The following is a 26,500-nucleotide window of genomic DNA, read 5'->3' on the forward strand; positions in this document are numbered from 1 at the left end:
ATGGAAAGAAGATGCCTCTTCTCCGTGTTTTATCTGGTCGTGGTGCCCGGTGTGGTGGGTGAGTGCCGGTGGAAAGGCTTTACCCTGCTTTCTAAGGAGGGTGCTGAGGGGAAGGGGGGTATTTGCAGACTGGAGTTGAAAAACTTGCTCATGTATCTCACTAGAGCAAAACTGTACCCACTAGCAAGGATTTTGTGTTGACCCATTTACAGGCAAGAATAAATTGCTGAGCTCTTACCTCTTAAATGGGCCCTTCCCTTGCTCTTCCCCACGCAGCCCTATGTGCTATATTAAAAGCTTCTCATTGGGGTTAAAACTTTCAGCAGATTTGAGCAATGAGAACTACATCGCTGTCAGAGAGAGTTTAAACCAAAAACAATCCAGGGAAAAACAAGAAAAAGCCTGGTGCTCACCCTCCCCCCCCCCACCCCCACTTCCCACCACAGCCTGGTTATCCTGAATGCTGGAGTATTTATTACCAGATAGGAAGTCAAATCTTGTAGGATGAGTATTTTTCCAACTAGTAAAGGAAAAAGTGGTTTCATGTATTTGACTGGCATGGTAAGATGCATCTCAATATCTGGCATGGGCTGTTCCTATTTTCTGCAACACAGAGGCAAACAGGCTTGTAAAAGAAAGGAAAATATTTCGTATGTATATTCATAAAAAATATAAGTTCCCAAATGCAAAGAACCAAATGGAAGCCTCAGGACACGAACATGCAAGAAAGCTCAGGGCAATACTATTTTGGGAAAAAAAAATCCCCTCCTGTGAATGAAATCCTCACTGAAGTCATTCAAAGGTTAAAGTGTTCCCCTAGCCGCCTCCATAGGCATGTAAATAAATGTCTGAGACTTACTCCATTGAATTGCAAATGGAGCCCAGACATGAGCTAATGCACACACTTGAGCTGGAAGTATGAAGTTGGTTTAAAAGTAGACTTCTTATATTGACATGCTGGCATAAAAATTAAAACACCTTTGCATGAAAGGGACTCTGTTATAATAGCCTGCAGTGCTAGGCTATTAATAAAAAATAAAAATTAAAATGTTGATTCTAGATATGTGACTTTTTCATCTTAATATAAAACATTAAAGTAATTCTTGCTAGGCATTCTTTACATGATCCTTTGGCCTAATAGAGCATCAATGTGAACATTACAGATAAGTTACTAAGTAAGGGACTTACTTAGATCTTGTCTCTTTTGCCTGCCATTCTGATCCCAAGAGTGATAATTAGTTTTTAAATCAACTTATGCAAAACGTCCAGTGAAATCAGCAAGCAGTTTGCTTTAATAAGCTCCTTGGCCCAGTGAAAATAGTTTTCAGTAACTTTCCTTACAGCACTTGTCCAACTAGGCTTATTTTTCATCGCCCTCCTACCTCCTCCCGCCTCTTGGAAGTTAGTTGAAAGATCAGCTTAGTGTGCACAGAGATAAAAACCCGAGACAAATGTTTGCCCTGACCATTCAGTAATCTTGTTTCCCGCGCATCGATTTTTGCGTGCTCGTGTCACGGTTCGGTGATTAGACCCCCGACATCCCGGGTGGCTCTGCAGGGCCGTGAGAACCTGCCCTGCTTCTCCTTCCCCGGTCTCAAACCAGAGCTTTGGGCTGTGGGTGCCGCAGGGTCCCCGTCGTGTCCCCGGGGGAGGTGGCGGGGTGCGCTCTGCGTCCTGCAGGACCCCCCACCCCCGGGGGCTGCCTGGTGTGCTCCAAGGCACCTTGCAGCTATGGTGTTTTGGAGCCCTGTAGCATGTGGCTGAAGGTGCTTTAAAGTAAAAAAGAGCCTGAACAGTATGTGTTAACTGCAGTGGGGACTGTGGGACAAATCTCCTAGAGAATTTGTGGTGACGTTGCAAAACACGGGGAGGATAAAAAGTCAGTGGAAATGACCGCACAACAAGTCCGCACCTAAGAAGATCTGTACAAATACATTTTTTTCTGGGGACCCGCACACCCTTTTGAAGAAGGGCTTGTTGGGGTATGGCTATGGGTGTGATTTATTATTTGGTTAAGTGTGACCATAAATTCTTGATCTCCCTAGGTTCGTTGGCACCCTGCATAGCAGGGTTTAGGGAACCTCCTGGGGGACTGTGAACCTCTTGTTCTCAGGAAGGGGAGAAATCAATTTTACCACAGCAGCAGCAAAAAACAAGTAGTACATGTTCCTGCTGAAAGCCCCTTTATTCCTCCAATGCATTACTTCTTTATATGGCACACCAAGCGCTGCCAACATGCTGTATGAAATTAACTGAGAAGAAAGCACACGTACGGGGACTGCTCATGCTGGTGCCGAAGTGGACACTTATTTAGGCCGTGCAGGAGCTGTTTAATAATGTGGAGATAAAAGAAATGCTTTCCCTGTCAAACCAGCAAAGGTAATGGAAATAGGCAGATGGAAGTGTTCAAGGCAAAATTAGCCAGCAGGGATAACTCGTTTGTTCTTGCAAAAAGAGCTGCGGAATAAGTGGTCCCAGCTTCTGCTTTATTTATATCTCTTGAAAGATTTCTATTTTCACAGAGCCCCTCAGAGCTCCCATTTCTCTTCAGCTAGAGTGGTGGGAACTCCCTCCTCTTTCAGACTATTGCTCATCTGTTTTTCCCGTTCTTTACCTGCAGTTTGTATTAGTGTTGATCTGCTGCTTCTCTCCACTCTAAATCTCACTGGAAAGCGTATTGCTACATCTCTAGGCCTGAATGTACTGTCTTGGTAATTACCTCTAGCTAATGCACCAAATCATGTCAAAGACAAGTTAGAAGAGAGCTTTGTTTAAGTATTACTTGTGCTGAAGAGTGTCCCCTCTGTTTTTAAGGCCAGCTTGAAGATGTCATTACACAGACAAAAGTGGTCCGTGCTTTGCCGGGTACCGATGCGACTCTGGTGTGCAGCTTCCCAAGATCAGACCACATCTACGTAACACAGATGCAATGGTCCAAAACTGACAGCAACCAGCTTACCACGATAGCTGTTTATCACCCCATTTATGGCGTCCAGTACTTCAAGTTTCCCGAGACTTCTTACAACTTTTCAGTATCCTTCAGCGTCGGGAGCTGCTGCAGCAGGGATGCTAAAGACACTCTGTGTTCTCCTAGCCCCCAAATCTTTGAAGAGTGCAGCCAGTGTGCTCTGCAGCTGAAAAATGTTAGCGTCTCCCTGAGTGGGCAATACGAATGCAGCCTCGCTACTTACCCCTTTGGGACCAAAGCTGGAAAAATTCATCTTATTGTGGAGGCAGAAGGTAAGCGATATTGTCACTGAGATGCTGATTTTTCATAGCAGAGGTGGGGAGGAGAGGGAATAGCTGGATACAAGAACATTTCCTGGTCAGCGGCAGTGACTTGATTAGGGTTTGTAAAGGGTAAAGGTGCACTGAATGCCACTGCCTACATAACTTCTTATTTACCAGGCACTCTTTAGCTGTTGTTACCCAGCCTATGGTTAGGAAACCTTATTCGTCCTGAGGAATATGAAGTTATATAGGAAAACAAAAGAGATGGCAAGGTGGACATTTTCAGCATTTCCATGTGGGAAAAGCACAATGCGGAGAAGACCGTGTGAGCAGCTCGGAGCATCGTGGGCTGACAGGTGCCAGCTCTCTAAACCACGCTGTGCTGCAGCTATGTGCATGTAGGACCAGTCACCAGAAAGTGAAAGCACTCCTGGCTGGCGGAGGCAGACGGGGGTGGGGGGGGGGGGGCGACTTGCAGAGCGTCCCGGGGATTAGCGCAGGCAGAGGGATAAGCTTGAAGGAGGGCATGTCCCCACCTTCGAAAAGAGTGGAACTAACCACAGGAGGACTCCTTAGGATAATCAGAGACTTGGCTTGTTTTGTCAGCCAAATGGAAGCTGGAAAGCAATGATGTGGTTGCTCATGGTAAGTAAGCCTTGGGGGATTGTATGAACTCTGGATAGGATATTTTAGTTATCCTGGCATAGAAACAAATGGTTTCAAATAGGATGTGAATGGACCTGACTACAGTTCAAATAATGGTGGCAGCTGTTGATGCAGCAAGCTGGGGAACAGCCATTTAATGAGAGTAGTGTGGGGAAAAAAAAAAAAAAAAAAATCCAAACTGCCTTGAAGATGGAGCTGGGCAGAGTTCAGAGAAGCTTGTTGCTGTGCCTGCAAGGGACTGGATTTGATGACCCCAGAAATCTCTTCCAGGCCCAGGTTTCCATGAGAAGGAAAGAAATACTAAAAGAGATGTAGCAAACCTGGCAAGGCTTCAGGGCTGAGCTGCAGGACCAGGAACTTCACCCAGATGAGGTGAAGATCACACAGAGAGCATGATTTCAAGCATTAGGACCAGCAGCAGGCACAGGGGACCTGAGTAGACAGGTCATAGACAGTAGCAGACGGCAGTGGTGAGCCGTGGGAGCAGCATCTCTGTTAACAGTGCTGTTAACTGAGTGAAACCCTCCCGTGTTAAAGTTTACTCACATTGAGGAGGATCTGTGTGGATGTGGCAGATACTGTGAGTGAGGCTACACAAGCTCTCCTGACAGCCTGGTGGAGCAACACCCCACCCTTAGGCTATGCCTACAGGACAACCCTGTGCTCCTGGGACCCCTGGAAGAGAGGAAAGAGGGAAATACATAGACTGAGAATCTGTTTTTCTGTTCTTATTCATGCAGTTTTTGTCTGTCTGTTCCTTAATATAGTAATAGCAATAATCAGGCATTGCTTTTTTTTCCCCCTTGCTGGTGCCTGTCGTTGATACTGCAATGTTTAATCCTGTTACTGCTGTCCACATATGTTAAACGTAGGCAGCTCTTGTTCATACCAGCATCTTTGTGGTTTTCTTCAGCAACTGCAAGATGTAGCAACCTGTGCTACTGATACTGCCTGCTAGAGAGAAATAAAACATTCAGTTAGCAACACATCTCTAGTAGATTTGTATTTTAAGGTAACCAGATGTTTTGCAATGAACCACTTCTACTCAGAAGACAGTAAAAGACCTTAATCCAGCCTAGGAATGGGGTGGGGAAGGGTGCTAGTCACTAACCAAGTGCAGCTCTCAACTGCATCAAAGCAAAGTGAATCCAGATGTATTCAGCTAGCAGACACTGCACAAAGCCTGCAGAGCAACAGCTGTGCACAGGGCTGACAAACGTAGAGGACCTTAGCCAAAACACAGCTAATGGAGGTGGGAGTTACAGATGGAGGGGAAAATAAGCAGTCGTGACACATGACTGTGAGAGGTTGTTTGCAGACTGAGCTCCGGGGCAAATATCCATCTTTGTACTTCTCACAGTGAGGACTGTACATTGCACAGCATTTTTGCACGTGAGCTTGTCTCAGCAATGTCTCCTATGCTGCTTTCTTCCTAGAGATGCTGTAGATTCATTTCCTCTGTCCTTCCTTTATACCTTCTGCGTTATCCCACAGCATCAGGGCTGGCGTGCTCTTCGTCCCCCCGTGATGGCTGGCTCCTCGGCTGCTTTGCTCCTGGGACGAGCGGGGATGCACCGCCTCTGCCTCTTGGGGCCCCAGCTGCAACAGCTGCGTGCTGGCACTCTCGTCCTGCGCGTGCTGCCACCATCACCCTGCGCTTGCTGCCTGGGGGAAAAAGGAAGTTGCCATCACCGAAAAGTCCCTGCTGCCAAATAACGTGGCCATCCAGGACCAGCAGGCAGCCTCCCTTCCCCCCCAGGCAAAAGGAGTCTCTTCTGTCTCAGCACATAAGCCAGATTGACCAAAAGTGCAAAGTTCTAGAGTGATGTGCAAAGAAGGAAAACACATTTTTACTTTATGGTAGTGGTGGCTCACTCACCGGGGCAGGCAGCGCGGTGTCACCCGTGTCGTGGTGGTAAGGGCTCAAGAGCCGTATGGTGGTGGAGGGGAGCGAGCCACAGGCAGCAGCGACGTGGGCTGACACCGCAAGCCCTGCCACCTGGCTGGGCAGGTGTCTCCGTCCTCGTCCCCAGGCCCGGCATGCACTCTTCCCATCCCAACTGTGAAACCAAGGGCTGTGGTCGAAAGCGGAGGCAGAGCTGAGCAGTCCCTGCATTGCCTGCGTGCTAGACGGGGGCAACCTGCTCAGCCCGGCACAAGGTGGCCCCTGCCCGCAGCTTTGTCGCTCTGCTGCCCGGGCAGAGCCTGCCTGGGCCCCGGTTTTGCACGGGCTGGAAGATCTCTGCTTCAGTAATAACAAAAGAATTAATTAGACCGAAAAAGGGGTGTATCTTAACCTATCTGGTACGCTGAGCAATTTAGTGCAGAGACAGACAGCTTTAGAGGAAAGGAAGTACAGACGAGCAAACTTGACAGGAAGGCTCATTGCAGTGGGAAAAAAAAAAAAAAACATAAGAGAAGGATGGAAGTTTCAAACTATTCTCAGTTCCAAAAGGAGATGTCTTGATCCAGCAGCTAAGTGAAGGTTTTTATGAATTGCACAAAAATTGTGGTAAATCCGTGAATTAGTCATGAAGCTGCCTCTAGAACAGGGTTTTCACTTCTCCGGTGTGTCTATGGGAAATGATTGAAAATTACAATTCCCTTCTAAACAAAATGAATCTGTTCCTTGAACAGAAGAGTAGTCAATATTCTTAAAGCACAGTGAACACCACATTTCTGATTTTCCTTCCTGGGCTTTGTTGTTGTTTTTGTCGTTGTTGCAATGATAAAAGAGGAGCAGCATTACGTGAAGGAAGTGCAGTTAAACCAGACTTTAGAAATTCCATGCCTTGGGAACGTGACCTCAGAAAACCTGTCCAGTTATCCTTTGAAATGGCTAGTGGTAAGTATAACCTTTTCTCTTCTCAGGTACAAATTTAGGAGGAAGGTATTTTTGCAGATACAAATAGAAACTGGGTTCTGCAGAATGTGTTAAACAAAAGATAAAAGTAGAGTCGGACTGTGACAATAAAGGAAAAAAAATGCAAATGCAGTTTTGCAACATAAACACTACAAACAATAGCTGTTAAACAAACAGAGAGGGAAAATTCCATTTTAATTGCTTTTAATTTTTCATGAATACACGTAGAGCAGTTCTGTGGAAAGTGGCAAGGAACTCAGCAAATTTAACTGAGCTAAAATATTCTTTGCATTAGAATTCTGGGGGATTTTTGCTGTAGTGAAGCATTAATATCTCAAACACAGTTACTGCATAGAGTAGTGAAATATCAGGCTGCTCTGAAACAGGAAAAAAAAAAGGAGGCTGACAGAATGTTTCTGCTTTCTGTTGACCTCCATGTCCACATGCACGCAGAAGTCATGCAAACCCAGTTATCCAGCTAACCACTTAAAAACAATTTTTTAGTAATTAGTCAGGAGATATTAAACCAGTTATATTTTTGTACTACATCTCACTTTCACTATTAACTTCAGTATATGGACACAAGTATCAGTCATCAGTGTCCTTGAGCTTTGCCCATTAGTTTGCATCCAGTGTCACCTGTAACCAAGAAGCTATCATTGTCGGGGGATTTCTTAGAGGTGACTTTCGAATGTTGTCATTCTTCACTCTTCTACCCCAACTCATAATTCTGTATAAATATCCTCCTCTTTGCCACTCATTCCTTCCGGACTTAAAATTAGGGAACATGTTTGTAATTAACACTTTTTAGCGTTGGTAGTTCATACTACAAAGACAATTAGCAGGGGAAGGGAGAAAAACAAAAGACCGGCACCATGACATGTAGGTCACCATGTGTCACTCAGGGTGCTACTTGTAAATATGTATTGAGGCACAAATGTCCAGTATGTCCTGATTACACCTGCATCTAAGACTGACTGGCACACAGGCATTAACAGCAGATGACTTTCAGCTATTATTATCAGGTATTAACTATCTGAAGCTTAAAAACCTGAAGACTGTCTTGAAATTTTGCCCATGTTTAATAAGAAGAGGGTGTTCAGCATGACATATACAGTGAGAAAGTAGCTTTATAGCCCTCTCTGCAGATGACAGAGACTGTCCCTAAAAAGACACAGCTATTTACTCCACCTTCCATTGGTAAGATGATGACTGCTATTGGTTTTGAAGGTCTGGAGGATCTTCTCCCAAAAACATAATGTTTGGGGGAAAAATAGGTGTTGCAAATGTCCAATTACTCCTGAAGTTGCTTCTTGATGTGAGGTGTGAGAGGGAGGATTTTCAGGCTGGGAATAGGGCTTGTCTACACAAAGAAAGAACATGGAGTGTCCCATCTCCACGCCGTGCATGGGTTGCTCTTTTCACAGGGGGAAAATGGAAGCAAAGAAGAGCTTGTAACTAAGGAGCCCTCCTCTACTGAAGTATACAGCAATGCCAGTGTGTTGTACAGAGAAAGAATCCACCTGGGTCTGAATAACAGTCTAAAGATTTTCCCCACCAAGCTCTCCGATGACGGCAAGGTATTTTCGTGCCATGTGCTGTACCACCCAGAGCGAACCCGCAAGAGCAGCACCACAGTGAGAGTCCTGGGTAAGAGGCTTATGCCAACTGTTCTCTTACATGATCAAATACAACACTCCTGTCTCATTCTGAAGGCAGTAGCTTTTGAAAAAAATATGGGTTTTTTTCTTAATATTTATATTATTTTTTTCAGCTGCAATAAGTTAATATGTTTGTAAAAACACCATAGTTGTCAGGAAGGATATGAGACAGGTCTTTCAATTTCTGGAAAGAGAAATGATAGATATGTTTCACTGAGCATATATCAACACTGTTGGCATGCAAATTACCACCAACTCGGCTAAGTTTACAATGGCACTTTGTGGCTTATAGGTGGGCACTTCAGCCATCAAGATCTCTGTGGCCCAGCACTGCAGCTGGCCATGCTGCCTGCAGTTAAGAAATCATAGCCCAAATTTATTAAGCAACTAAAACAATGCGGAAGTTTCAACTGGAAGTATTTCAAAGGCATGTGATTCTTAGTTACAGCCAAAGGCTCTCTTTCTGAAAATGAGGTACTTCTAAGGGATCTCAGACCAGTCAGGAGGAGCAGGACCAGTGTACTACAAGTGAACGGGTTGGCATTTCATATCGGGAGCTTTCCGCATCTGTCGTTACTGGCTCTGTTTCCTTTCTAGCAGCTTAGGAACGGCTTTACAAATGCTGAGCTACAGCTTAGCGAGAACAAAGCTGCCCGTAGAAAACAGGCTGCACTTCTGCTTGCAGAGCAGTGCATCTGGAAAATATATTTCCAATACTCCTGGAACGAATGGGTGTTGGGCGATGGGTCTGCCAACGTTGCCTTGACCGTGTGTACTTGTCAGTGGAAGCTCTGGGATGGTGCAGCCGTGCAAGGCTGCCACCAGAGTGCAAAGAAAGATTCAGCAGGGGGCACTGAAAAAAGTAAGATCTCTGTTTGGGGGCTCTTGGTCAGTGAAACAAGAGAAATCAAAACAGATTTCCTCTTGCACTTGCATGATTTAGTTGTGTTTGTCAAATAGCTAAAGTGTTGCTTGGTAATCGTTCAAGTACATTGACACACTTGAACTCTCCCTCTCCTCTGCTGGTGATCTAGCCTTGTTCCATGTATCTGTTAATTTTAAAGGTTGCTGTATTTATTATTTACCTTGTACTCTGTATTACTGTGTTGTATGTGGCTGCCTGCATGCTCCCACATCAGCATGTCAGCACAGCAGGAGAGAGGTGCAAGCAAGTGGAACTGTGTCTTTTGGTGGTTAGCTCTTCTGAAAGTCCCACCACCACTCCGGGCACCATAGGCTGGCTTCTGACCCTGGGGCTCAACTTTTTGGGATAGACAAACAGCCACTGCAGCTGTCAGCAGCTCTCTCGCTCCTTGTGCCAAAGCTGAATAGAAAATGAAGAAATGCATGTTTACATCCTACTGGGTAGACCCAGCCCCAAACGGCCACAGCATGACCTAAAACACTACAGTAAGCGAGTACGATTTCAGCAGTGCCTGATACTGGCCAAAATGGTTGTTTGAAAGGACATGACCAAAGACCCACAACCTGGCAAAGTTTCCCAGTCCCAGCAAGCCAGTGTCGTGTGAGTACGCTATGTGTGAGGGTTTTGGCCAGCCAGCCATGGGGAGGAGGGCAGGCGAGGGGCAGGGAGTGCATAGCTGGGTCTCGCTGACAGCGTGAGACTCAACGCTTTGAGCAAATACAGATATTCAGCTGAGAGAGCTTTTTTTAAGAAGGCACTTTTGGACTGAAATCCTTAAAAAATACTCTTCTTTTTTTTTTTTTTTTTTTTTTTTTTTGAGTGCAGTTCTTTTAGATGCAAGTTTCTGCAAAGATGCATGGCCTTTGCATGTCTAACCTTGCCAAATATCGATTTCTCCTTTTTGTAAGAGTAAAAACTCAGCAGCAGAAACCACTATACTAAATACTGAATTTCTGCTAGACCAAAACATTGGTAAACATCCTAGCAAGACAAATGAATGTCAAACTGTTAACAGGGGCTGAGATGTTAAAAGGAAAGTATCTATTAGATGATTCAGAGCTTTGCTTGGGAGCTGCTGTATAGAATAGTTGCCCAGAAAATGAGTCTTCTGAAAAAACAGAGGACAGAATCCAATACATATTTGGAAAAGCATACCCTGTTATAATAAATAAATAAATAAAGGAAGGAAGAACCGGAAATAGACTAGATGTTATTTTAAACTTTTGCCAACTTTCAGCTATTTTGAAAACCTCAATTTATCCTTTTCTTTTCTTTTTTTCTTTTTTTTTCCATTTAAAAATGTTTGGTTGTCTTCTGCCAGCCCTGTTACCACACACCACATGTACTGTTTTGGCAAGGTCGAAACAAGGATGAAATTTTAAAATATTCATTTCCTGATGGTTAGCATATGCCAACCAAAAAGCAGAGAAAAGAAAAAAAGGAAATTCCACCACAAAAGTACGCTAATTCCAGAAAACCACAAAGCCCTGAAAAATAAATATGAGTCAGTCCAGGTGTAACCAGTCAGCAAAAAATAGGCAGAAAAGTGGAAATGAAAAAAAGAGGGAAAAACAGTCCTAGATGGATTCACTGTACAATAAGACAGAGAAACAGCAACAGATTATCTCAGGGCGGAAGTAATGAATGGAGGTGGCCCTGTATTGGTTAGCAGGCTTAAAAAAATTTAAATAAATAAATAAAAATAAAAGAAGAAGAAGAAGAAGAAGAGAAGAAGAAGAAGAAGAAGAAAAAGAAAAGAAGAAGAATGCAATGGTGGAGCGCAAAGTGGAGTGTTCTTTGGGAAGAGAAAGACTTACAGATCTCCTAGGTGATCCAGGATCTGTGCTTGCTTCCAGTCCAGTTTTGAGGCTCAGAAGAATGATTCATCCGAGGCCTCTGAGAGTCGCTATATGTCACCGCAGTTTTAACTGTTCTTTTGTAATAAGTCACTTAATATTATCGCACAAGCAGTGATTGCAGTGGTTGTGGTTATGTTTTAATCATTTAGAAATGTTTATGGTGCCTAGTAGCTTTTGTTGATACGGCCACCTGTGGCTAGAACCATATACTGTGAAAATGAAGGAAAACAAACAAACACTTTTTCCATTTCTTGTGGATGTGATCATCAGAAATGTGCTGCTTTGATGCAAAAGTAAGTCCTGGGTTTCCTGCCAGGGCAGGAAGTGCCTGAGGCATGACGTTGTCCAACATCTGCCCAGATGACAGCGATGACAGGGATGTTGGTACCCAAGGTCAATGAACATTTTAGGGGATGATGGGGTAGGAAGTGATTAAAGTTTTCGCTGATGACTTTGATCTGCAAACATCTGGAGGGATAACAGCTGAACAGTGGGGTCTTTTTTGGTAGGCTCTGAAATAGTTGCTCTGTTACCAGGTCTGTGACTGCAGACTGGCTTTAGCTAAGGTCTCCAGAAAAGTGGCCCAAGAAGTTTTTAGAAAGATGATGAGACACATCACAGATACTGTGGTAGTGGCTGCTGACATATGCTTGTAACCACTTCCTTGACCTCAAATTTGAGCTCTGCAAGCTTTTGTCTTGCCAGGTAGCTGAGCGGATGTAGGATTCAATTTACACTTGTTCTATGAAATAAGGCTATTAACTTTCATTAGAAGACCTTTGGTATCCATTTCATTAATACATTTTTCATTTGTTCTTCAGCCTACCCTGAAATCTCTGTCACCCTACAAGAGGGTTCATCTGGCACCTTGCAAAAGGTGAGTAATTTTGGAATAAAGAACAACTTCCATGACTATAACCATGCCGCTTGGTGGTGCTTTGGGACTAGCCAAAGCAGATGGCCTAAATGAATCAGTCAGACCTAGGAGGGCCCTTCAAGCTGCCCAAGCTCACATGACAAGTAAGTCAACAATTTGCCATCAGTGATTCATATCCCTTCTCCCGAGCTGGTCCTACCCCTCTGCAGGAGGCTGCTTCTGTGAGCAAAGACAAGAACTAGTTGAGAGCTCCTCTTTGGCGTGGGTAAAAAGTCCGACTTTGCAGCAGCACAAGAAAAGGCTCTAGGGCAGCGTAGAGAGGTGAAGGAGCTACAGAGAACAGCAGCACAGTGTCACAAAGGAAATGTTGGAAATTTCAGAGCTTTTGGAGTTCTATTATGTTTAGGTTAGTGATCAGCTATTTACAGAATGTGAATGTGACTTTTTAAAATAAAAATGCAGCTGTGGAAATCATGGCATTTAGTCAAGGGAATAATAGAGCATAGGGAAGGAAATGAAAATACCCAGGGACACTGGAACAAGTTGGCTTCTAAGAAATAGGCAAGAAAGCAAATACAAACCATTTACTGGTGGTCTTCTCCTTGTGCTTCTATTTTGGATATTTTACAGCCAGCCAGTTAGAAGACAACACTGGTTTGATCAAAAAGGCTACCATTCATCTTTAGCAATAATCATCCCCATGCCAGGACATGGAAACTACTTTGAACTTGTCGTGAAACCTAGATTTTCCTTTAAGTAAAAAAGCTTACAGCATTTTAATGGCTATGTTTCAATTACAGAAAGTTCCCAAGGAAATGCTACTCTCATCCCTTTGGATTTCAGACAGGGTAAATAAATAGCCAAGTTTAGAGGGATTCTTGGAGAGTCTGTTGGACCACATAGACCTCCTTGTGGATTAAGAAAGACCAGAAGTCTAAAAGACATCCACAAGGGAAGAATTTCCAGCTAAGCTCCTATGTGCTTCTATGGCTTTTTGTCCTTAAACTACAGTTCTTCAAATATGTGAAAAGCTGCAGCAGAAGGGAAGAGAGTAAGCAGTTTAATGCACATGTACAGACACCGGAAGAAGTGGCAGACTTACACTGTTCAAGGAAGATTTAGATTAGGCACTGGGAAAGCCTTTCTCATAGTAAGGACTGGGAAACACTGGATTGGGTTTAGCAGATTGTGGTGCCACCATCACTGAGGGAGATGAGGAATGGCAGGAGTACCACTGACCCTGACTTTGGGCAGGAAGCTGCACTTAGAGTATCACTGCCAATCGCGTTTTCTATTATAACATTAAACAGACAAACATTAAACATTTCCTCCATAAAGCTGAGGTGAGGATCAGCATCACTGTAATGAGGGTTGATCAAGAGATCCTTCTGAGACATTGACCTTAGGTAGTGATCCCCCTGAGCTGTTACCACCTAATTCAAGCTGATGTGGTGCTCCTCTGACTCAGGGCTAGAGATTAAAACAGCTTTAAGTTGCTCCCAAGTTACCTAGTGGATCCATGAAAAGGTGATATTCTTGCCACGAGTGACATTCTTGCCATGCTTATCATGTGCTCTAAGCAGGACTCTCTCAGCTGGAGTGATCAACTGCTGATGGAAGGATCAGATCTAATTCAGATGGCTTAGATCCTGTGGATGCACTTAAGCATATGTTTGGAGGCATCTGCTGTACCATCTGCTTAGTAATGTCAAAACTTAAAAGAGCTGGTGTTGCATGCTGCAGGCTTTTGTCCAGCTGAGCAAGAACAAGGGGCGCTACTGCCAAGGGTCAGATCAATAGAAACTTTTCCACAAGCCTTTGCCCATCCTTCACCTCCAAAAAACCCACTATTTCATTTCCTTCTCTTTTCTACCCTTTCCTGTAGAGCTTAAATCTACTCTACAGGTCAGATTTGTATTTCTTTATAGGCAGCATCTGTAAACATATTATGAACAAAATGTTCATAGTGCTGAAAATAAGTGAATAACAAAGGGAAAAGTGAAGAAAGCAATTACAAAATGAGTTTGATGGTTATTTACTGTGGCAAGGTAAGGGCTCCAGCTGGGTAGTTTCAGTCTTCATACTGAAAGACTGACTTCTGCTGGCTGCAATACATCAAGCTTACATTCAGCTGAATGTATGTACCACTTTCTTCAAAACTGGGTGCAAGAGGGCTTTGTGCTGGATATGTAGTAATACAAATCTCCATGCTTAAATGGAGAAGGCCATTTCACTGCTGTAAAAGCCACTAAGTAATTATTAATTGGGAACATCCAGGCAACACAAGGACAAGACTTCCCACCCTCCTTGTGCCCATCCCTGAATCCAGCCTTGATTTTTTATGCCCTTCCAGTCCTTCCACCTCTTGCATGACATGTCAATTAAGCATAAACATCTGCTCTTTGGAGCTATTAGCATATAACCAGCGCTATTCCATCTAATGCGTGCAATTTCTTGTGACTTCTGGAAACCTCTGACATATCATGCCCTCTGCAAAGGTATCTAATTTTGCATATCTAAAACATCATTGTGCTAGGCAGTCTTTTTCAGGGAATTTGTCTCCTCATTCATTTAAAGAAAGAAGGATTTGTATGACAGTCTGGGGGCGTCTTATTCTTTCCCCTGCATACTGCCCATTACCAATGCCCCTGGTTCTCTGTGTGGGGGACTGCCCAGAGGCGCTGGGCTGGGGGTAGGGAATCACTCCAGGCATTTCTGTCATGATGCAAAGCTGGGTGATGTTTGAATCCCATCACCCCCAGCCTGGCCTGGGGTATGAGGGTGTCCCTTGATTCTAACTCAACAATCTTTTGAATTAGAAGAATGATGGGGAAAAAAAATACAAGGAAAGGGAAGCACACGCTTCTTTGCTGAGTGGGGTGGTGAGTGTATGAGCCTGGAGGAGCAACTCTGCCTGCAACAGATTTTGGACCTCTGTAACTGCAACCAGAACAAAAATGTTGGAGACTAATGACTGGCTTTTACTACTCTATAGCCTAATGTTAGCTGTGTGGTGAGGAAGGCGTTTCCCAAGCCCAGCCTTGTGTGGTACATGGACAGAGAGATCCTGATGGACCAGTCTGGAGGTAATAAACCCTGTTAATGATGCAACCATAGAAATGGTTCATAAAAAAAGCAATTGTGGCTATACCATTCCTGCTAAGGGGAGCCTAGAAGTGCACCCGCCACCAAGATGAAGGTGAATATCAGGTATCTGCAGAGAGAACAGCTGGCGAACAGCTGGGATCACCACGTGCTGTTGCCGTTTGTGGGAACGACAGCTTGGCATAAGCGTGCTGCTCTTGCCAGATCTTTGAATAGGATCTCAGCAAAGAAACCTTCAGCCACATGAGCTTTCTTTTTAGTGCCAGTACTTTGCGTGGCTCTGAGTTATAGTTTGGATTGTAACGAAAGAGCCTCACAATTTCTCTTTTTTATTTTCAGAAATGTCTGTAGAACAAGAAGATTCACAAGATAGTGAAGGTTTCTATCAGCTACGATCAACACTGATGTTACATGGGACCCACCAGGCACATAAGATATTCTCGTGTGCATGTCTCTTTTCCTTCCTCGGGAATGCAACGTGGACTATTTCATCAGAAGAAGTATTTTTTTCTTTTGGTAGGTTTTCACAGATAGAACACATCTGAAATTTAAAACATTAAGAACACTCAATACACACGTTCTGTTAATCAAAATACTGAGGAAATGCCAAGCATGTGGAAGTTTTATTATGCAAATTCATTGCACGGCCTGTACAGAGACTCTAAATGAGCTAAAAAGCCTGTCAGAAATGCCAGAATAATCTTAACCAGTTAAAAAGAAAAAAAAAAGTTCCTGTGCATACTTAAGAAAATGCTTGCTGTTTGTTGAACTGTATCCTGCTGCAATTCTTGTGTCCAAAAATACACTAGCTTAGCTACAAGGCACCAGTAAGCTATTATAACCATGCATTTCTCACTGAGCACTCCTAGGAGAAAATCTGCATGCATGCAATGCTGCTCTCATGAAAGGCAAACCCATGGAGTCAGAGCTGTGTTGAATATCCTCAAGGAGGTCTGTGAAACCATGAGATGCTAGAAATGCTTAGATAGTGGAGAACCTTCCATATTCTCTGTACTCTGAGTTAGCTGCTTGATTAGGGCAACGTGGAGAAATGTTGTCTCAGGTAGCTGGTGAAAGCTGGAGACGCAGTGGTCGAGAGGTTAACGGCATGCTTGAGGGTGGGAGGGTGGACAGCAAGAAGGGAAGTCCGATTTCCCTTAGCACCCTCTTGTGCTTGCCCAGGCTTCAGGCTCAACTGCATACTTACATCCTTTTTTCTGTTAGATGTGCTCCTTGGTGGGCAGATAATATTCCCTTCACAGCCTCCAACGGTGCATCATGCACCTGAGTTGCTACTTACTTCAGCTCAGCTGTATTCTCTTTTGGCTGGGGCTGTACTTAGCTGGTTTGTTTTTTCCGCAAAGAGAGACTGCATCAGGAATCAAAGCTTTGTCCCCTTGAAATGTAGCTTTGGAGGGTGGGGAGATGAATGATCATTTTTCTCTAAAATGACTCATTTCACCCAATTTGCAGTTTTGTAGAAATGTATTCAAATCATAGAGTTGTCCATCAAAGAATTGTGCATTCTTGCCTGCAGGCTATACTAGAACAATGATAAATCCACTCTATATAAAAATGTTAATATATTTAGAGGTGAGAGAAAGGAAAAAAAATTACTTCTCTGCTATTTTTTGTGAAGGTGCCACATTAACGCAGTGTGACAAAAAACCCAAGCTAAATTTTCAGCCTTTATAACAAAAGCCTAACTACTTTTAAGAATTCCTTTTATCTTTTTTTTTTTTTTTCCACAGACAAGTCTAATGAAGTCTCAACCCAAGCTTTCTCCACTGTGGCTTCAGAAGGTATGACAAATTAGAAAGCAAAATGACTTGGGTCATGTTAGGAGTGCCTCTAGAAGTTACTAAAATACTCTTAAAGCTGTTGGAGAAATGATATTGCAAACTTGTTTCTGAACTGATGGTTATGGATCTTTTTCTGCAGCTACAAATTCAGGGAAAATACAATGAACAGGTATTTTTGTAAGGTACTCTGTCATAGTTAAGTCCAAGTATAATTAAACTCTAGCTTTGAAGGGTACTTAATGTTATTTCTGATGCTTGAGTTGGTGTGAGAATGTAGTTTTTTCAACACTGAACTGACAGTTAAAAGTAACATCTCTACTAATGGTTCTACGTTCTGCTTAAGTACACAGCCAAGATCCCAAACACTCTTGCCTAATTAAAGGACTGATGGAATGTTTCTTAATTTGTGTAAATTTGCTAAATTCTTGCCCTGCTCCTGCAAGCTTATCTTATTTTTAGCTTATTGCAAATAGACAAACTGGTCTTCTGTACCTCAGCTGAAGCACTTCAAAGCTACATTTTGCAGTGCAAAGTGTCTCTGCAATCTTCTGTTGGAGCTGCAGGCTCTGGAATATCTAGTGGATGGAGCTATACGGATGCCACCACGGGGTCATATATGTTATTTCAAACTGCATGCTAATAAAGTGCAACTGCCTGTATGGAATAAACGCATATAACTCATTCCTGCATTTTGAGTGAGAGACACATCAGTAATTTGGAGGAGCTGGGACTCCAAACCCTTTTGTCCCCCAAACCATTGCTTTCCCTAGAGATTTCACAGTGCTGTTACCTCAGGTGCTTCTTGTTCCTTGCCGTACCACTGGGTTGCTTTGCACACTGAAACATTATTTAGAAAATAAGTGCAATGTGCTGTCTCTCTGCCTTGAATCTTTCAAGGACCCACTTTTCTATACCAGAATAAGTAACTCTTCCATCCTGAGTAAAGGTGTTTGCTTTGATTTGTTACAGACCTTGGAAATTCAGCACTTCCATCAACCACCATGACTACCTCAGGTGAAAATAAAGTCCCTCTTTATTACTCAGTTAATAGATCCCTTTCTGACCTGTGCTTAAATGTCATATACACAGAGGCAGAGGAATGCCAGTGAAAGGTCAGTGTGCTCTGATACTGATGGTACCTGTAATGTCGTTTGATGGGAACTTGTGAGCTATGAAGTTAACCAGGAAGAGATTTAACACAGATCTTGATAAAATTCTGTCACAGGAGGACAGCATGTAATACAGCATGTAGAATGTTGAATACTATTCTATACCTTTTTACAAAATGGAACAAAAACTCTATACAACTACAAATAAATTTCTTCTATCATGATAGAGCGGTGCTTGTGGTAGAAGAGAAGTTGAAATCGCCACTTTTCCTTAATCTGATAGCAGTATATCATTCCCATTCATTAATGATACAAGAAAATGCCACTGCTTTACCTGAGCAGCTTACAGATATCTGTATAAAACTATATTCATCAATCACTGTCCTTTATTTCTGCTTTAGGAATGGCTGTAGGGAAAACGCACAGGAGTATGAGATTCCCCAGGCTTATACAGCTATCGTGTGTCATCAGGAGCACCTCTGGAAAGGCCCTGGTTTGATAGGGCAGCACCACTATTAAGTGCATAACACAAGCCATGGCATTGAAACTCCTTGTATTAAAAAAGTAAATAAATAAAGCACACAGATAACCCACATGAAAGTGTCTACACTAATAACTCTCTCTGATCGTCTGCTGAATTTGTGGTATATATTTTGAACCTTTAACCTTAAACCTTGATAGTGGGATTTCTGCTGCAGAGTTTGTGTTTACCCGACATCCAGTGCAATAATTTAGATTGCCAGCCATTTGGGTTGTTTTATGATTTATTAATATCATTTAAAAGCACCATATGAATTAAATATGATACTATGTAATACCATGCAATATGTTTTTCTTTAGAGCATCAGTCTGTATCTTTGGCCTCACTGGATTTCACAAGTCAAGCAATCTTGGCTCCTGCTACCATAACACAAGGTAAGGAATTCAGCCTAAAATATTTTCTTTATTTCTTCAGAAATGTAAGAGAAAGGTACACAGACACAATAAACATCTTGCTTTTTTTTAGAATGTAATTTAATATTCATTGAAACCCTTTTTCTAAAGTGTTATACACCATGAAGGCCAGTGTTTAAAAATAAATATATAAGAAAATGTTGTATTGATTTAATAATTTGATTCACTATTACTTTCATTAATTTCAGCAAATGAATAGAATGAATCAAGTGTATATTTTAAAAATAGCCATTTTCTCTAGTATCTCTAATTAGCTGCCATATGAAAATAGAATGAGCTTGAAAGGGCTCAACCCAAATATCTGAATACATAGAGCACAGATAAACAAAATATTTACAGCGTGTGACTCAGCTGAGTGATTTCTCCTCCTCACTGACTCAGCAGGCGCAGCGGGGGCTTGGGCACACTGAAGTCCATAGCGCAGGGTGACTCACTTACAAGTGTTTTAGCTGTCCTTCCCTGGGGAGAGCTATGTGCGCTGCAAGGCTCCGGCGCGCTTGACAGCACAGCAGCGCACACGTGCGTCCAGAGCAGATGAAGCGCCGAACCCATCACCTGCTAGGCGGTTGGGTCCCAATCTCCAGCTACAGGGTGGTGCCAGCCGCTGTCCCAGCGGAGAGGATTTTCCTGTAGCAAAGCCTGTCAGCAAACATTTCTTATTTTAAGGTTCTTTTCATTTTGAAGCCCAGTCGTTCATCCCTGCAGGGTTGGTTGCTTTGGCGCATTAGCTGGGTGAGTGTTCCTGCTGTCCTGACCGGCAACAAGGGCTGTGCTCACTGTCACATGGCCCCAGCGAGCATGACAAATATCAGAGAGAAAACAGCTCGTGTAAAAAGACAGCCTTGCCAGCATAAGAAGAGGCAAGGGAGCAAGTCATTCTGCCATGCCATCTTCCTTTTCAGAGCAACCTCAAAGCTATGAGCCACAGCTGAGGCATGTGGCAAGGGTGGATTTGGCCCTTGGTATCTGTGACAGCCTTATTCTCCCAAACATAGAACTTATTGCAACAGTCAAACTTTCCTGAGTCTGCAGGATGCTGAGTGTTTTCCTTAAACCATGTAATTCAGTCACACAAACTTCATTTAAAGTAACCTACGTAAGCACTACAGCAGTATCTACCCAGACATGAAAGAGTGTCACAACTGTCAGCATGGGCAGTAATACAGGGGAAGAAGCTGGACGACAGGCTCGGTTGTGAAGCATGGGGGCGAGCGAAGAGCCTGTCCAAGTGAAGGAAAAGCCTTCTGTTTCGCTTCCCTCTTGCAAGCAACTAATCTCACAATGGAGACTGTAAATACACAATGTAAACAGTGATTATATTTTGTCACTGACTGAGGAGACAGGAGGTCAAAGTCATGGTGTTTGCCGGAGATGAGCCATTTCTCTCTCCAGTGAGCAGCTTTGAGAAACAGCTGCACCGTGACTAATGCCCTTGACTGTGCAGCAGTTGTATGGTGTGTGTCAGGGCCCTTAAGCAACTGTGGAGCTTCCAAGCGCACTGGGTTGACATTTCTCGTCCTTCTGCCTTGCTTCTAGTTGCCATACCTAAGTCTTCTTGACCAGAGCCCTTGGGAAGTAGCCATATCTGGAAGCCGAGCTTATGTCTGCTATAGTGTGAACAGGGTTCAATTCAGTGTCTGCTCTTTCGAAAGTTTCTAATGAAAACCCAAGAGATAGTTGGGAATTGGTACGAGGAAAGAGTGCCCAGAAGAAAAAGGGAGCAAGGAGGGAAGACAAAACTCAGGCTCATAAAACCACAGCCTGGTCTGCATTTAGCTTCCACACAAGTCCTTTCAGCACTGTATAATAGGTGCATTTCACCTTCTCAGGTTTGTTCAGATGGCTTAATAGTTACTTTTCCAGAAAATGAGACAAGTGGTGGAAAAGATGGACTCTTCTTAGTAAATGTGAAATAGCCCTCTTGGGCAAATGGAGATCTATTTGCTTACCACCATCCATCTGTGTTTGACTCTCAGATGAACAGCTAGTTGAGCTGTAGGATACTTAGCACTTCAAAAAAAAAAAAAAAAACAAAAAAAAAAAAAACAAACAAAGGAAAAATGTTAAATTAGTTAGTAATTGGTACTGAACATCACAAGCATAACTCTTACACACTAACTTTCTCAAAACCTTGCTAGAGCAGAACACAGCTTTATCTCAGTGGAGCTGGTGAAATCCTGCCTAAATTCTGTTTTACATGTATTCGTTCATCATTTTCTATTGATTTAATGTCAAAACAGGCCAGAGAAATCAGAATTAATGAGTTTCAGCTAAAGCAATCTGTCTAAGCTTCTTCCAAAATCCAGGCTTAAATACCCCATATGTTTTCTCAAAATTAATCCATCCTTTCACTAAAGTCATCTTGAGTTTCTAGCTCATGACAAACTTTTAAAACTTGATACAGAGCTCCTCTTTTCTAAGGGAAACTAAAATTTCAGGAACTAGGTTACGACTCTTTGACATTTCTGGTTAGGAAACAGGGAAGACAGAGGAAAAACTGAAGAACAAATGATGGTGTCTTCTAGAGCAACTTTTTCAAACTTTTGTGGTTTTCAACAGGGGAGATGAATTTTACTACAGAAGCAAAAAGCTATAGCACCACAACAGCCTACAATAAGAGTTTGACGACAGCAGGTAAGTAGATGATGCTTTCTCCTTCGCTTCACAGGACTCTAACATGGGAGCTAGGAAGCTAATTAAAGACACTGTAAAATGCAAGCGTAGTGCAATCTTCTCATTAAGATGCAAATATAGAGTGATCTGGAGTCTTTTGAAAAAGTACAATAGCAGGTACTTGACTCTACGTGGTCTTCAACTGGTGATGCCTTTGCCAAGTACATTAGTTCTCTGGTGCTTATTTTCATCTGCTGCTTGACAGTCATCACATTGTCATGCAAAAGGTATTACTAAACATGAAAAAAAAATGTGCCCAAGCGGAGGACAGATATGGGCTGGTGTAATTGGTACTGGCTTTTTAATACTTTGTAGAAGCAACTTCCCTGTGGCATTAGTTAGAGTTAGATGATGAAAGACTTGAGTCTTCTAACCCATCAAGAATTTGTAGTAGCAAAAGAGGAACCACCTCTAAGTATCATGTTTTTATTAGACTTATTTAATTTAATAATGTTAAAATTAATAGGGTTGCTAGGCAAATGTAGTGGGCATTTGAGGGTAACTTGTAGATAAAATAGATTACTGGAAAAGCTAACTAAAATCACAGAATAGAAATGAAATCGTGAGATAACATGTGGCAAGAAAGGCTGGCTAACAGACATACCAGTGTGCTTCAGGGCGTCCTCCCAGGAGCACGGGGCTAACACCACAGGGGTTACCATCACCGGTTAAGCCCTCCGAGTCTGTAACATAAGCCGTTATACAAATTATAATAAGTAACATTCATTTACATGCTGCTCAGAGCAGAGTGTTAAGAGATTTCTAACTGCATGTGAGCTCTTTTCTCTTCTTTTAAATACTAGATCCGGCAGGCTTATCCCCCTGGAATTAAATGCCTAATAAACAAGGAGAAAAGAATAACTAAATTGAATTAACATCTCAAATTCTCAGTAAATTTTTAGAGTGCCATAAAATTGGATTGATTTTTGTTGTGTGTGTGTACACACACAAACACACACATATATATATACACACACACACGCACACACATACACGCTTGATGGTTCAGTTTCGATTAGAACCAGCATCCCATGAGAAAGCTAGAGATTTCCTAGCTTGGTCTGTTTGCTCACTTACACCATTTAAACAGCAGAATTTTTCTCGGATGTATAAATCAGCCATTACACTTTCAAGTACCATTGCCGTTTCATTTGTTTTTTGCAACCAAGAAAAGTAACAGGTATAAAATAGCCATAGTTAAGTCTAATGAAGCAGCCACATGCAGGCTTGTACAGCCAATTAAGGAAATCATTTCTCTTTTTGCAGATTGGAATGATTCCTCCACCGTACCCCTGCAAAGCCTCAGGAACGCAACACACTCCTTGGAGAATGCAAGCCTAGAGCACCGTAAGTGCTGCGGCAGTTTGGTAAATGCTGTGCTGTTGTCTAGTCACGTATTTTAACTATTACTTTGGAATACATGAACATCGAGACAGCTAAAAAAAAATAGGAGTGTATCCTTAGGCAATATTGATCTTAAAAACAGGTAACTTAGCTGTATTTGAAGAGTGAAAATAGCTGTCTACAAACAGATGAAAGATGATTTTTGTGGCTCAGACGCTTCAGTATTTGATATAGGAGGGAGGCTGGAGTTTCACTCGATTACATCGAGAGCAGACTCTGTGATGCTGCGAAGCCGCTTGATATCTTTATTACCCTACCAAAGAGGCAAAAAGCTTGTCTTTCTCCCAGAGTACTGTGCAACTTAATGCTGTTTTGCTGGAACATCTTAATATGCCATCTAATATTCTTTAACTTGATAAAAGCATATTTTTTGTCCAATAGTAGGTTGTAGTCCAAAAAAAGTAAGTGACTGCTAAGTGAACTTTGACATCCTGATGCTGGAATTTGATTTTCAGTGCTCAGCTGTGTGAATAACAGTGGCTGCTAAACACTATCAAAAAACAAGTTATTAAAAACATTCTGTGCCCGTATCTTTTTAGGTAATCCATCCTTCAGTGTTACAGACCCCACAATTGCAATTACCAGATGGAAAGATTTCTATACTACCAGCAATCTGGTCAATAGTACAGGTGAGACGTTCTCCTAGGAAACATCTCCTTTATTGACGCAGTAAAGGGGAAACATGGAGAAGCATGAAACATGGAGTGTTGTGTCAGTTTGGCAAGAGTGATTCAAGAAAGGGACAAGGGCTGGTGGCACAGCAGCTCGCGCCCCTGCCCTGCGAGTTGTCCCAGATCCTTTTTGGTATTGCGGCCCCCTGCTCCTCATCAGCTGGAGGACAAGCGTGCTCCTCCTCTCCCTCCTTCCCATAGCCGGGACCCCCGATGGTCCCTGGATAAGCACTTGGCAGGGCTCAGCGAGCCTCAGAGGGTCGCCTAGGCTTTGCAGCTCTTCACCAAATGTGGCTGGGCACTTGCCAGAAATTTGGGCAGGGTCTGGTGTCAGCAGTATGGTGGATAACCCGGTGAGACTGAGAGCAATGCCCAAATGCCAGAGCAGGCAGCTAGCCATGGGGCTGCACGCTTCCTCCTCTTGGGGAAAGTCACTGGGGAATAGACTGAACTAGTGGTTTTCTGATGAAATGTTTGTCAGGATGTGCCTAAATGATCTCACTGCATGAACTGACAGGCGGTTGAAACCAGCCCACAAACCCAATTAGAACGAAAGCAGTTTAAGTCCATAAATTAGAAACACTAATGCTTCAAGTGCACGATCCTCCGCCTTCAGATCCGGCAAACCCATATCAGTTTGGGGCTGCTCTGCAAACAGTAGCGCGTGTCGGGGCGGGGGGAAGCGGCACGCAGCGGGCAGCAGGCAGGAGCTGCCGGCAGTGTCCAGCTGAGCCCTGCTGCGTGTGTCCCTTCCAGGCACTGGGAGGAACGCGAAAGCCCGTCCCTTCCCCTGGCCGACGGCCGTGGCAGTCCTGCTGCTGCTCTGCGGTTCCCTGATAGCTTTAGGAATCAGGAAATGGTGTCAATATCAAAAGGAAATGTAAGTATTGGGAAAAGGGGTGAGAAGCGCAGCAGGCACTCTTGCGGGTGTCTGGATTTCAGCCTTTTCACCTGAGACTATGCGTGGCGCACGCGGCTTTTAGGTCCGTGAACAGTTAATGCCATTATTTCGTACAGAGCTAGGAAATGTAGGGTGTTTTCAGTCTTTTCACCCATTCTGTGGGGATGTCTATAAAATAAACTTCAAAAAATAACAGCAGTGCTGCTTTAGCATGCGTTATACAGGTATAAGGGAACAGCACAAGTACAATTTTGTCTCCAGATCCCCAGCTTTTAACAGTCCCCCTGCCTACCACTCTCACTCTCTCATTTTGCATGGTTACTTGAGGACATATTTGAGTGACACTGTACTTTCAGGGCAATACAGACTGAGTGGTAGATAATATATGTGAAAGTAGGTTTCCTGAAACTTAATCCCAGTCAAAGAAATGTTGAGTTTGTAATGATTATCAACATTTAATTCCCTTGAAAATCACTCAGAGATCTACTGATGAGAGCAGTATCTAACAGTCAGTTATTTTTAATCTCTATTAACAAAATAATATTGCTAAAAATATTTGAAATTTGATGGAGATCATGAACCATTTGTAGCTCTAAAGAACCCCTTTGAAACATAATCCTATGCATCAAAAGTAAGCAAAATAGTTATAGTTACATCTTATTTTTCCACAGTTTTTAGGGCAGGGACCTATAAATTGACCAAAAAAAAAAAAAAAAAAAGCTGCGAGTCTTTAAATATAGCTTCATACAGTTGTGTAAGCAATTCTAAAATAATTTTAAAAGCATGAATAAAGCAAACTTATGAATGAAATGAATAAACAAAAGGCATGAATAAAGTAAACAAAGCACAAACAAAGCTGCAATATGTAAGAACAAATGTAGAATTCTATTATACTGTGCTTCTTACTTAGCGTCCACCTACCTTCTCCTTTTTTACTTCAGTATTTTATATGGCCTGTGTGTTATACCACATTTTGTCTCTTTTATTCCAGTATGAACAGACCTCCATCTTTCAAGCCACCACCACCGCCAGTAAAGTACACAACCATGGTGGAGTTAGATGGGACTCCCCCATCCTGCCACGAACTGGAAAGCCTGTAACACTGCCTACGCCCTCTGTAGGGCACAGAAGACGACTAACGCAGTTAAAAGGCTTTGTCTTTAAAGCAGTGATTACAGGAGTTTGGTGTTAATGACCCATATTAAAATTCAGAGTGCCTAAATGACATTAATGTTGGAAGCAGAGCACTCCTGAGCACACTCACTTAATCCCATCTATCTCTATATGCATTATGTTAACACCGTTGTGAGTGTCACAGTGAGATTATATGTGCTTAATTGGAACTGGATGAACTGGGAATTTGCTGTCTTGTTAATGGGAGTAGATTAACATATCACTCCATAAGCCTGCCTAAAGAAAGTGTTGAAGCTTTTTGTTTTAGTGAGTGTATAGAGATGACAGTTCTGCCGTATGGAAGCCATGATTACGTAGGAGTCCTTGGCTTATTACGAGCTTTTTGATACAGACATGAGCAGTTCTTATAATTAGTATTTTTTTACTGCACAAATATTGAGTAATGTGACCTAGTGTGTAATTTTCTATTGGTGTGAAACCAACAAAAATCAATAGCTTGCACTGAGAGGAAATAGCTTGCATCTGCCTCATGGGCTTGCTGCACAGAGTCACTGGCAGGAGCTGATAAGATAAAAGGCTGCTGTGCAGGCCTGGTATAATTGTGTGCAAAGAGGAGTTCATTGCTTTCTGTGAAGCCACAAGAAAGAGTAAACTTGGGGGCTCAT

The 26,500-nt window shown here is 42.8% G+C and overlaps 1 protein-coding gene across 1 annotated transcript; it reads left to right on the plus strand.

The window, feature by feature from the left end:
- Positions 1-25,828, plus strand: CD96 (CD96 molecule). Its single transcript, XM_062572520.1, has 15 exons — positions 1-58; positions 2,815-3,240; positions 6,633-6,742; positions 8,188-8,410; positions 12,027-12,082; positions 15,078-15,168; positions 15,527-15,703; positions 16,173-16,175; positions 16,939-16,989; positions 18,939-19,013; positions 21,219-21,221; positions 21,612-21,686; positions 23,669-23,758; positions 24,557-24,680; positions 25,693-25,828. Exons 1-15 carry the CDS (start codon positions 1-3, stop codon positions 25,799-25,801), a joined length of 1,671 nt encoding a protein of 556 aa, XP_062428504.1. The 3' UTR covers positions 25,802-25,828.
- The last annotated feature ends 672 nt before the right edge of the window (positions 25,829-26,500 follow it).

Source organism: Rhea pennata, chromosome 1 (genome assembly GCF_028389875.1).
Source record: "Rhea pennata isolate bPtePen1 chromosome 1, bPtePen1.pri, whole genome shotgun sequence".
NCBI lineage: Eukaryota > Metazoa > Chordata > Aves > Rheiformes > Rheidae > Rhea > Rhea pennata.